Below are 13497 nucleotides of genomic sequence, written 5' to 3' on the forward strand. Positions count from 1 at the left end.
CTGACCTCCAGTGATCCACCTGCCTCAGCCTCCCAAAGTGCTGGGATTACAGGCATGAGCCACCATGCCCAGCCTCCGCTTGAATTTCTTACCTATTATATCCTAAATATCTTTCTGCATCTGCACAAATACATTTTCTCTAGATGTACCGTAATTTTTAACCAGTCCAATATTGATATGTATTTGGTTGTTTCTAGTCTTTTGCTACTAAGACAATGCTGCAAGAACATCCTTGCACATATATCTTTTCATGCATCTCTATATACATAAACATATGCACACATCTTACATATGTATACATATGTATATAACAAGTATATATACTTATAAATATCTGTATTGATATAGAGATAGAAAATTTCTGCAATTGAAATGACTTAGTCATAAGCTAGGTACACTATTTTAACACATGTCGTCAAAATGCCTCTTTAAAAAGCAATACTGGCCAGGTGTGGAGACTCACACCTGCAATCCCAGAATTTTGGGAGGCTGAAGTGGCAGGATGCTTAGACCCAGCAGTTCAAGACCAGCCTGAGCAACATAGTGAGACCTCGTCTATGTATATAAAAAAGTAATACCACTTTACATTCCTTACAACAGTAGATAAGTGTTTTTCTTATCTTTGCCAATATAAGTGAAAATAGAATTCAGTAACTCTAATCACATGTTTTCCATTACGAGTTGAGCATTTCTTCACACTTTAAGCCATTTGCATTTCTTTGACTGTGAACTCTGTGTCCTTTATTAATTTTTACTGGGTTCTTGGTGTTTTGCTTGCTAATTCTATGGTCCCCCTGCAGTGGATATGTTTTTTCCCCCAGTACAGATTTCGCTAAACCTCTCAGTTGGATTTGACACAGTTAACTGCTCCATTCTTTCTGAAGCACTCTTTTCCTTGGCTTCAGTGACAACACCCCCTCCATCCTCTCCAGTTGCTCTTTTCCATTCTCTTTTGATAGCTCATCCTTCTCTATCTCACTTTTAAGAAATGAGTGTTCCAAAGTCAAAACAACACGAAAATGCATATAATGTAAAGGCTCCATTTTTTTCTCCCACTCCACTTGGCCAACTGCTTACATTAGTTTCTTGTGTAATCTTCCAAAAAGGTTTTTAGGCAAACGAAGCAAATATATGTATTTTCTTTTTTTCTTATGTAAGTGGTAGCATAATTACATTATTTTCTAACTTGCTATTTAAAAAATTACTATTAATATATCTTGAGGATCTTTTCATGTAAGTACATAAAAGATTCTTCATTATTTTTATAGCTGTACATGCCAATGACTTCTAAAGGCATATGCTAATAACTTTCAAATTTGTATATGTATCTTAAATCCAGATATCTCTTTCCAGTTCCAGACTCATAGCTTCAACAACCTATTTGACATCCCCACCTTAATATCAAAAAATTACCTTAAATTCAACACTTTTGACATAAAACTCAAGAGCTCTTCTCCTCAAATCTGCACTTCGGTTTATCTGATTTGGTGGCAGATACTACTGACCATTCCGTTGCACAAGCCAGAAATCTGGTTGCCAACCTTGAAACTTTCTTTCTTCTTCCCCTTCAACTACACAGAAAGTCCTTTGATTTTTCCTTCCTAAATATCCCTTGGCATCCTTCACTTTTTTCCACCCTACCACTATTATGGTTCAAGTTAGCATAATTTTCTACCTTACAATCACCTCCCATCTGGCTTCCATACATCATTCTTGCAGAATATGATTATTTACATGCTTTTATCACTAAAATGTTTCAAAATATTCCCATTGCTCTTACAATAAACTTCTAAATCTCATCGCAGACTTTAAAGCTTTACCTCGAGGTTCACAACCTTTAGTTTCTAGAGCTCTTTAAACTCTTAAAAATCACTGAGGATCTCTAAGAGTTTTTAAATCTTTTAAACATTTGGTATTTACCAAATTAAGAATTAAAACTCAGAATCATAAAATATTTATTAATTTAAAATAATAATAACATATTTATATATACATATATATTTAAAGACAACTGTATTTTCCGAGATAAAAATAATTTAGCAGGAGAATGGCATTATTTTACATTTTTGCAATCTCTTTTATGTTTGGTTTAATAGAAGACAATTGGATTTTCTTTTTTTTTTTTTTGGCTTATAAGCAACAGAATTTATTTCTTTAGTTAAGTAGGCTGGAAAGTTCAAGATCAAGACACCAGCAGATTCAGTGTCTGGTGAGGTCTCTCTTCTTGGTTCAGAGATGGCACCTTCCTATTGCATCCTCACATGGTGAAACAGACAAGGCATCTCTCCTGGGCCTCTTCTATAAGGGCACTAAAATTGTTCATGACCTAATCACCTCTCAAAGGCCCCTTCTCCTAATATCATCATCTTGGGGGCTAGGATTTCAACATATGAATTTTGGGTCACATTCAGACCGTGGCAGTCTTTTAAAAAATTTCTATATCAATTGATTTTAATACTTTGATAATCATATTTCTTTTTTTATTTCCGACAATTGGATTTTCATAACTGCTTCTGCATTTAGTCTATTGTGATATTAAACACCACTCAGCCTCTGGACATCTCCACTGTACACTTGTGCGAGAATAAGATTCTAAAAGGCAATTAACATCTTAGTGCTATTATGAAAAGAGTATACCTGCTCAGCCCCTGTGGGACATTCCTGAAAACCCCCAGGAATCCTCAGGCCCCTCTCTAAGGACTGCTGCTCCACCTGTACGGGTAACTGCTGCTTTGACTTATTTCTCCTGCCTTAATTGACCCAGCATCTCCCTTGCTTTCTGCCTTCCAGATGCACTAGTCTTTTTGTTTCCTGAAACATACTCTTTTTTTCTAACCTCAGAACATTTTGATATGTCATCTGAAATTGTCCATTTTTTTTTTCCTCTTCATGATTTGCCCTTACCCCTTGACTAAATAACTCCTACTCAGATCTTAGGTTCAATGTTACTTCTTCAGGGGCAATTTCTCCTGATTGATTCCCTTTGCTATATATGATCCAAAAGTACTTTATTTTTTCTTCTTATTCCTGATGGTCATTATACATTTATATATGTAGTTACTTGATTATAACCTATTTTTCTCAGTAGGCTGTAAATTTCTTGGTGTTAAGAACCGTATCTCTTTTGTTCATTCTATTCCTGAAATATTAAAGTTTGCTCAATAAATGTTTGTTGATTAATGCACAAATGGGTAAAAGAATGAGTTACTCAAAAGCAGAACACCCTGTCTTTTTGACATTGGCTTATTCTGTTAATCATTTTTAGAACATATTTATCAGATTTGCAAATAATTTGAACCTAGGGAATTTAGGAAGTATCTTAAATGACAAAATCAGGACAACAAAATGAACACACTAAATGATTGGGACTTTCAACCCCCAGAATCAAGTAGGAGGTCTTTTACACAATAGTTTCCCAATAATGTGGAATAAAATATAATTGTGTTTTTTGTTTGTTTCTGTTACTGATTCACTCTCAATATCCCATATATTTCATGTATTAGAACAACAAATATTATGAGGAAGTAGCAGGAACCACCATACTATTTATTTATTTACTTATTTAGAGACAGAGTCTTGCTCTGTCGCCCAGGCTGGAGTTCAGTGTCAAAAACTCTTCTGAGTGGAAAGAGCATGCTGGGAAATTCCTTTCTGCTGAAGAAAACATACTTATTGCTGGATGAAGAGCACTAGGAATTGGATGCTTTTTCAATTAAATAATGATTACTTAGTCCTTTGTTTTTAGCCAGTACATTCCATTCAACTGGCAGTAAGACACTGCTCTATCTTTAAAGAAGCCTAGCACCTTAATAATACCTAGAAACTATACTCAGATAGATAAGACTTTCCCATTTTTCCTTCTTTTTCAGCAATCTGTAAAACTCCACCATCTCGTCGAGTCACATAATAGCATTACGGTCTCTGTATGTGGGAGAAAAGGTAAGTTCCATTATTTTAGATTTATATGCTATTCACATGGAATCAGAAAAGGATTTAAATTTGTATTTCTGATTGCTGCTGTTATTCCCATCTTCATATTCATTTTTCCTTAGGCATTTGTTCAAAGGGATGAGGAACTTAAGATTTTTTTTTTTACCTTAAAAACTACTTTAGACCAGGTGTGGTGGCTCACGCCTGTAATCCCAGCACTTTGGGAGGCCGAGGCGGGCTGATCATGAGGTCAGGAGATCGAGACGATCTTGGCTAACGCGGTGAAACCCTATCTCTACTAAAAATACAAAAAATTAGCCGGGCTTGGTGAGGGGCACCTGTAATCCCAGCTACTCTGGAGGCTGAGGCAGGAGAATGGCATGAACTGGGGAGGCGGAGGTTGCAGTGAGCCGAGATCATGCCACTGCACTCCAGCCTGGGCGACAGAGCGAGACTCCTTCTCAAAAACAAAACAAAACAAAACAAAACAAACAAACAAACAAAAAACTACTTTATTGGGGTGGAATTAACATTTGGTAAACTTAACATATTTATAGTGTAGAATTTGATAAGTTTGGCATATGTATATTCCCATGAAACTATCATAATCCTCAAGATAATGACCATTCATCACTCCCAAAAGTTGCCTTTTTCCTTTTCTAGTTTTTTTCTCTCCTGCTTCCTCCCACCTCCCCCGTCCCTCAGGCAATCATTTATCAGCTTTCTGTCACTGTAGATTCATTTCCAGGCTCAATATTATACATAAATGATATTTTACAGTATGTATTCTTTGGGTCTTTTATAATATATTTTTGGTGATTTTGGGGGGGATCAAAGTTTGTAGTTATTTGGGGATTTATCCATTTTTTAAGTGTATCAATCATTGATTCCTTTTATTTCTGAGGCTATCTCAGTGTATGGACATACTAGTTTGTTCATCCATTCACCTGTTGATGCATATTTGGGTTCCAGTCTTTGGCTATTCCAAGTAATGGTGCTATGATCATTTAGGTACAAGCCGTGTATAGACATGCTCTTTCATTTCTTACGGGAAAATACCTAGCTATAGAACAGCTGGGTCATGTACTAGATAGATATTTAACATTTTAAGAAACTGCCAATCTTTTGTCCAAAGTGGTGACACCGTTTTACAGCAGCAGTGTATGAGAGTTCCAGGTGCTCCACATTCTTGACAACACTTGGTATGGTTAGTCATTTTAATTTTGGCCACTTTAGTGTGTGGTAGTATCTCATCATTGTTTTAATTTGTGTTTCCCTAATGACTAATGGCATTGAACATCTTTTCAAATGCTTATTTGCTGCTCATATATCTTTTTTGGTGAAGTATTTGTTCAAATCTGTTGTTTATTAGATTATTTTTATTATTAAAATTGAGAATTTATTCTACATTATGGATACAAGTCCTTTATCAGATAAATGATTTGCAAATATTTTCTCTCAGTCTATGACTTACCTCCCCATTCTCTTTACAGTGTTTATCAAAGAGCAGACGTTTTTATTTTTGTTAAAGTCGAGTTTATCAATGTTTTCTTTTGTGGATCATGCTTTTGATGTAATTTCTAAGATATTTTTGTTAAGGTCACCATGATTTTCTGTGTTGTCTTTCAGAGTTTTGGGTTTTACATGTAGTTCTATATTACATTTTGAATTTTTGTTCTTTTTTTGGATTGAGGGTCATTTTTTGCAAACAGATACCCAAATGTTCCAATACCATTTGTTGAAAAGATTATCTTTTCTCCACTGAATTGACTTTTCACCTTTTGTCAAAAATCAATTGTTCACTTGTGGGTGGATCTATTTCTTGATTTCCTACCCAATTTTATTAACCTATTTGCTTTTTTATATTAATGCCATAGAATGTTGCTTTATAATAAGTCTTTAAATAGGGTAATGTTAGTCCTACGGCTTTGCTCTTCTTTTTGAGAGTTATTTTGACACTATTGAACCCTTTGGGTTTCCACATGACTTTTGAACTCAACCTGTCGATTTCTTTAAAAAATGCTGGTATTTCTTTAGAATTACAATAATTTATAGAAATACAGGCTTAAGTTTGTAAATCTTTAGAAGTTCATTTAAAAATCTGTTAGAATTCCTCATTCAGTACTAATATGAAATGTACAATAATGTATACAATTGTCACAAATAAGACTCAAAGATGCCAATGTTTTATGAGATATTTTCCATAACCTGGGGTTGCTTCCTTAGAGTATTCCTAAGATGTCTACTGATCTGTCTATTAAAGTCATGCAGTGGGAACAAATGTCGATTTTCTTTGCCAAGAAAATACCATAGATGAATATTAAAAACAGTTCTGTAAGCCAAAATTCACATCTGCACACACTTAAAATGTAGCTCTTTTTTAAAAAATAATAATTTGTAATACATTCTGAAAAACACAAAAATGCTCTACACCTGGCTGGGTTACCAGTGTTTAGCCATAAGTGCAGTGATACAGGTTATGCAATTACTGAAACTGGTAAGTGTATTCTAAATTGTGGAAATATGTGTGTATTTTTGTATTATAACTCTTTTTGGCATCTATTTCAGGCTTGTTTATAGTATATACATATGTAGAATATAAAGTTCAAAACATGCTCTAGTGATGTGACCAACCAATTAAAGGAAATACAATATTTTTAAGGGGAATATGATATAATTTTTTTCTGGTTAAAAATTTATTTATTTTGGTATATAAATAAGTTATTTCATGGTGATTTCTGAGATTTTGGTGCATCCATCACCTGAGCAGTGTACACTGTACCCAGTGTGTACTCTTTTATCCTTCACTCACCTTCCACCCTTTCCCCTGAATCCCCAAAGTGCATTGTGTCATTCTTATGCCTTTGCGTCCTCATAGCTTAGCTCCCACTTATGAGTGAGAACATGCGATGTTTAGTTTTCCATTCCTGAGTTACTTCACTTAGAATAATAGTCTCCAATTTCATCCAGGTTGCTGCAAATGCCATTATTTCATTTTTTATGTCTGTATGGTATTCCATGTTACATATATGCCACATTTTCTTTATCCACTCATAGATTGATGGGCATTTGGGCTTGTTCCATATTTTTGCAGTTACAAATTATGCTGCTCTAGACATGCACGTGCAAGTATCTTTTTCATATAATGACTTATTTTCCTCTGGGTAGATACTCAGGAGTGGAATTGCTGGATCAAATGATAGATTTACTTTTAGTTCTTTAAGGAATCTCCATACTGTTTTCCATAGCAGTTTTACTAGTTTACATTCCCACCAACAGTGTAAAAGTGTTCCTTTTCACCACATCCTCGTGAACATCTATTATTTTTTGATTTTTTGATTATGGCCGTTCTTGCAGGAGTAAGGTGATATCACATTGTGGGTTTGATTTGCATTTCCCTGATCATTAATGATGTTGAGCACTTTTTCATATATTTCTTGGCCATCTTTATATCTTCTTTCAAGAGTTGTCTATTCATGTTCTTAGCCCAATTTTTGATGGCATTGTTTGTTTTTTTCTTGCTGATTTGTTTGAGTTCCTCGTAGATTCTGGGTATTAGTCCTTCAACAGAAGTATAGATTGCAAAGATTTTCTCCCACTCTGTGGATGTTCTGTTTATTCTGCTGGTTATTTCTTTTGCTGTGCAGAAGCTTTTCAGTTTAAGTAAGTAATTAAGTATCATGCATTTATCTTTATTTATTTATTTATTTGCATTTGCTTTTGGGTTCTTGTTATGAAGTATTTAGCTAAGCCAATGTCTAGAAGAGTTTTTCCAATGCTATCTTCTAGGATTTTTATGGTTTCAAGTCTTAGATTTAAGCCTTTGATCCATCTTGAGTTGATTTTTGTATAAGGTGAGAGAAGAGGATTCAGTTTCATTCTGTACATGTGGCTTGCCAGTTATCCCAGCACCATTTGTTGACTAGGGTGACCTTTCCCCACTTGTTGCTTTTGTTCACTTTGTCAAATATCAGTTGGCTGTAAGTGTTTGGCTTTATTTCTAAGTTCCCTATTGTGTTCCATTGGTCTATATCCCCATTTTTATACTAGTACCATGCTGTTTTGTTGACTGGTCTTATAGTATAGTTTGAAGTTGGGTAATGTGATGCCTCCAGATTTGTTCTTTTTGCTTTGTCTTGCTTTGCCTATGCAGACTCATTTTTGGTTCCATATGAATTTTAGGATTATTTTTTCTAGTTCTGTGAAGAATGATGATGGTATTTTCATGGGAATTGCATTGAATTTGTAGATTGATTTTGGCAGTATGGTCATTTTTACAATATTGATTCTACCCATCCATGAGCATGGGACATATTTCCATTTGTTTGTATCATTTAGAATTTCTTTCAGCAGTGTTTTGTAGTTTTCCTTATAGAGGTCATTCACCTCTTTGTTTAGGCGTATTTCTAAGTATTTTATTGTATTTTGCAGCTATTATAAAAGGGGTTGCGTTCTTGACTTTTTTTCTCAGCTTGGTCACTGTTGGTGTATAGCAGAACTACTGATTTGTATACATTAATTTTGTATCCTGAAACTTTGCTGAATTCATTAACCAGTTCTAGGAGCTTTTTGGATGAGCCTTTAGGGTTTTCTTGGTATACTATCGTATCTTCGGTGAACAGCAACAGTTTGACTTCCTCTTTACTGATTTGGATGCCCTTTATTTCCTTCTCTTGTCTGATTGTTCTGGCTAGAACTTCCAATATTATGTTGAATAGAAGTGGTGAATGTGGGCATCCTTGTCTTATTCCCGTTCTCAGGGGAAATGCTTTCAACTTTTCCCCATTCAGTATAATGTTACCTGTGGATTTGTCATAGGTGGCTTTTATTACCTTAAGTTATGTCCCTTCTATGCCAATTTTGCTGAGGGTTTTAATAATAAAGGGATGCTGGAATTTGTCAAATGCTTTTTCTGCATCTATTGAGATGATCATGTGATTTTGTTTTCAATTTTCTTTTTTTTTCTTTATGTGGTGTATCACATTTATTGACTTGTGGATGTTAAATCATCCCTGCATTCTTGGTATAAAACCCATTTGATCATGGTGGATTATCTTTTTGATATGCTGCTGGATTCAGTTAGCTAGTATTTTGTTGAGGATTTTTGCATCTATGTTCATCAGGGACATTGATCTGTAGTTTTCTTTTTTTGTTATTTCCTTCCCTGGTTTTGGTATTAGGGTGATACTGGCTTCAAAAAATGATTTAGGGAGGATTTCCTCTTTCTCTATCCTGTGGAATAGTGTCAATAGAATTGATACCAATTTTTCTTTGAATGTCTGATAGAATTGAGCTGTGAATCCGTCTGGTCCTGGACTTTTTTTTTCTTGATAACTTTTTAAATACCATTTTAATCTTGCTGCTTGTTATTGGTCTGTTCACATTTTTCCTGGTTTAACCAAGGAGGGTTGTATAGTTCCAGGAATTTATCCATCTCCTCTAGATTTTCCAGTTTATTTGCATAAAGATGTTCATAGTATCCTTGAATGATCTTTTGTGTTTCTGTGTTATCAGTTGTAATATCTCCCGTTTTGTTTCTAATTGAGCTTATTTGGATCTTCTGTCTTCTTTTCTTGGTTAATCTCACTAATGGTCCATCAATTTTATTTATCTTTTCAAATAACCAGCTTTTTGTTTAATTTATCTGTTGTGGGCTTTTTTTTTGTTTCAATTGCATTTAGTTCTGCTCTGATCTTGGTTATTTATTTTCTTCTGCTGAGTTTGGGTATGGTTTATTCTTGTTTCTCTAGTTCCTTGAGGTGTAACCTTAGATTGTCTATTTGTGCTCTACCAGACTTTTTGATGTAGGCATAAAAAATGTTGGGACTTTTATTGGGATTATGTTGAACCTATAGATACATTTATGGAAAATTGACATAGTAACATATTTCAATCTTTTGCTCTATGAATATAACACTGCTTCATTTGTTTAGGTCTTTGATTTCTTTGGCAGTGTTTTGCAGTTTTCAGTGTGTGGGTCTTACATATTTTTTTCTCAGATTTATTTTTAAGTAATTCATATTTTTAATGCTATTGTAAATGATATTTTAAAATGTAAATGTTCAGTTGTTCATTTGCTAGTAGTTCCATCATGTAAACGTGCTGATCAGTAGTTTGCTTCACACTAAGGAGAGACCCTCAGCAGATCTTCATGGCTCTCCCCTGGACAGTTACCTCCCCAGCACTCTGCTCTATGAACTCAAGCTCCCAAGATCTCCATCGATGCTCATCTTTGTATTCTGAACTCAGTAGTCATCTGGACTTGGTCTGGTTTCCCTTCTCTGCATAGTGGCTTGGAAACTCTTTAAAGACAGTAAGCATGGCAAATGTAGAACACCTTTATTTGTTTCCCATCTCTTTTGTCTAAAACCCATTGTTTCATATATTTTATATGATTGTTTCCAGTGGGAAGATAATTCTGGTCCTTTTTATTCTTTCTTGGTTGGAAGTGAATTTTTACCTTTTAAAAATATAATTGGTCATTTTTTATCCATACTTTTTATGATAAAACACTTTGAACATATACAACTGTAGAGAGAATACTATAATAAAACCTCACGTACCTGTCACACAGATTAAATAATTATCAACTTACTGAATCTTTTTTTTCATCTGTTCTATTAACTCTCCACCCTAGATTATTTTGGAACTATCCCAGATATTATATTTTATTTGAAAATATTTCAGCATATAGCTCTAAAATATAAAGAGTCTTTTTAATTCCTTTATCACATCTTTTAAAACCTCATAATTTTAAAATAGTTATACAGGCAATGTTCAAATTTCCTCAATAGAATCAAGTACGTGTGTAGACATACTTATGATACATATACAAGCACGCTTTGTTTTATTGACGCTTGCTTTATTGTGCTTCAAAGATACTGCATTTTTTTTCCAACTGAAGATTTCTGACAGGCCTACATTGAGAAGTCTATCCGTGCCATTTTTCTAAAAGTGTGTGCTGTCTTCATATCTCTGTGTCACGTGTTGGTAACTCTGGAAATACTTCACACTTTTTCATTGTGATTATATCTGTTATGGCAATCTGTGATCAGTGATATTTGATATTACTATGATAATTGTTTTGGGGCACTATGAACCACGCTCATGTAAGATAGCAAACTTAATCGGTGTTAGACGTTCACCAACTGGCCATTCCCATCTCTCTCTCTCTCTTTCCTCAGGCCTCCCTACTCCCTGTGACCCAACAGTATTAAAATTAGATCAATAAATAACCCTACCCTGGTTTCTAAGTGTTCTAGCAAAAGGAAGAGTTACATGTTTCTGATTTTCAAATAAAGCTAGAAATGATTAAGCTGAGTGAGGAAGACATGTTGAAAGCTGAGATACACTGAAAGCTGGGACTCTTGCACCAGTTAGCCAGGTTGTGAATGCAAAGGAAAAGTTTTTGAAGGAAATTAAAAGCACTGCTCCAAAAGTGAACACACAAATGATTAAAAGCGAAGCAACCTTATTGTGGATGTGGAGAAAGTTGTAGTGGTCTGAATAGAAGCTCAAACCAGTCATATTTCTGTAAGACAAAGCCTAATCCAGAGTGAGGCCCTAACTCTTTAATTCTACGAAGGCTGAGAGAGGTAAGAAAACTACAGAAGAAAAGTCTGAAGCTAGCAGAGTGTGGCTTATGAGGTTTAAAGAAAGAAGCCATCTCCATACATAAAAATGGACGGTGAAGTAGCAGTACCAGATACAGTGCTTATAAACCTCAATAAGAATGTTGCAAGTACTCACTCATTTTAATGGTGTTAGTCATTGTTTCTAGGTGGTTTTAGAAAACATACTTAGGAAATAATTTTTTAAGATAAAATGCATTATTCAATTCAAGTTTAGAATTCATAGTTATACTGACCTTATAATTTCCAATTCAAGTTTAGAACTATGGGCTTTTTACTTTACTTTATTCATTGTACTTGTGTTTCTCTTCTCTCTATACTCAAAGTTCTGATTCTCAATGACAGGAAGAGATTACTCTTTTGCTTTACCCCATTGTATATAATAACCTCAGAGTGACAAACCAATGCACTCAGCATTAATATAATTCCTAAAAACAATTTAAGATGTTTTTAGAATTCTTTTTTTTCCCGTTTGTAACATCCCATTAGAAATGTACAGTCAAATTATACATTGTTCATTAAAGTCACTCAAAATAGTTTTCTGTTGGTTATGCCAGCAACTTGACAGGTTTATTTTGCTCCTTTTGCTTTAGATTTTAGTGTTAGCTTTTCAAATTTATATTTGTATTATTTTGTATAGATATAGAAAATATCTACATGGTTTGAAAGTCAAATCTGTAAGACAGAAGATATTCCAGGGAGTCTGGTTCCTATCCCTCTGCTTTCTGACTTATGTCCTCATTCTCTCTATAATCATCACTTTGGTTTTTATTTATTCTTACATTTAATAATATAAATAGATTATATATAATATTCATGGCTATATATTACATATACAAAACAGGATATATATTTATACTGCTGTTTTCTAGATGAATAGAGGTATATCAAACATATTTAACTGTATTTCCTGCTGTGTATATTTTACATACATAACTATGTTTCCCAGGGACCATTTAGTATATACAGATATTCCTCATTCGTTATTTCAGCTGCATGGTACTCTCTTGTGTGGAGGAGCCATTGTTTATTCAGTCAATCCTCTATTGAAAAAAAATTTCTCAGTTTTTTACTACTACAAATAGTCCTGTAATAAAAAGCTTTGTACATATGTCTTTTCATATTTTTGCCAGTATATCTTCGGCACAGATTCTGAGAAGTAAAATTGCTAGGTTAAGAAATAAGTGCTTATGTACTTTTGCTAGAAAAATATTGCCAAAATTTCTCTCCATAGAGATTGTGCCAGTTTGCATTTGCACCAGAAATGTGTCAGTGACTGATTCCTCGCAGCCTTGCCAATAGAATGTGCTGGAAATTTTGCACATTTTTCTAATCATAAGGTGAGCAATGTTATCTCATACATATGTCTCACTCTCTTTTTTAGAAAGTAATTTAAAACTTACAAAAAAGTTGTAAGAATAGTTTAAATAACTTTTTTTCTAGAACTTTTTGAGAATAAGTCGCCGACATGTAGCTCCATGATCGTGACCCGCACATCCTTTCATGTGTTCCTTTTCTTTCTTTCTTTCTTTCTTTCTTTCTTTCTTTCTGTCTGTCTGTCTGTCTGTCTGTCTGTCTGTCTTCTTCCTTCCTTCCTTCTCCTTCCTTCCTTCCTTCCTTCCTTCCTTCCTTCCTTCCTTCCTTCTTTCTCTCTCTCTTTTTTCTTCTCTCTCTCTCTCTGTCTTGACAGGGACTTGCTCTGTTGCCCAGCTGGAGTGCAATGGTGCAGTCATAGCCTCACTACAGCCTCGATCTCCTGGGCCCAAGTAATCCTCCTGCCTCAGCTTCCAGTGTGCGCCACCATGCCTGGCTAATTTTTGTATTTTTTGTACAGATGGGGTCTACTGTGTATTTCTTTCTTTCTTCTTTTTTTTTTTTTTTTTTTTTGAGACGGTGTCTTGCTCTGTCACCAGGCTGGAGTGCAGTGCAGTGGCGT

The 13497-nt window shown here is 34.6% G+C and overlaps 1 protein-coding gene across 1 annotated transcript in view; it reads left to right on the forward strand.

The window, feature by feature from the left end:
- LOC115837296 (probable cation-transporting ATPase 13A4) overlaps positions 1-13497 on the forward strand; it is a 151393-nt gene that overhangs the window by 106688 nt on the left and 31208 nt on the right. Inside the window, exon 13 of the mRNA XM_030822807.1 lies at positions 3870-3939. Within this exon, the coding sequence (XP_030678667.1) occupies positions 3870-3939 (70 nt within the window). The remainder of the gene's footprint in view (positions 1-3869; positions 3940-13497) is intronic.

The sequence above is a fragment of the Nomascus leucogenys genome, chromosome 11 (genome assembly GCF_006542625.1).
Source record: "Nomascus leucogenys isolate Asia chromosome 11, Asia_NLE_v1, whole genome shotgun sequence".
Lineage (NCBI taxonomy): Eukaryota > Metazoa > Chordata > Mammalia > Primates > Hylobatidae > Nomascus > Nomascus leucogenys.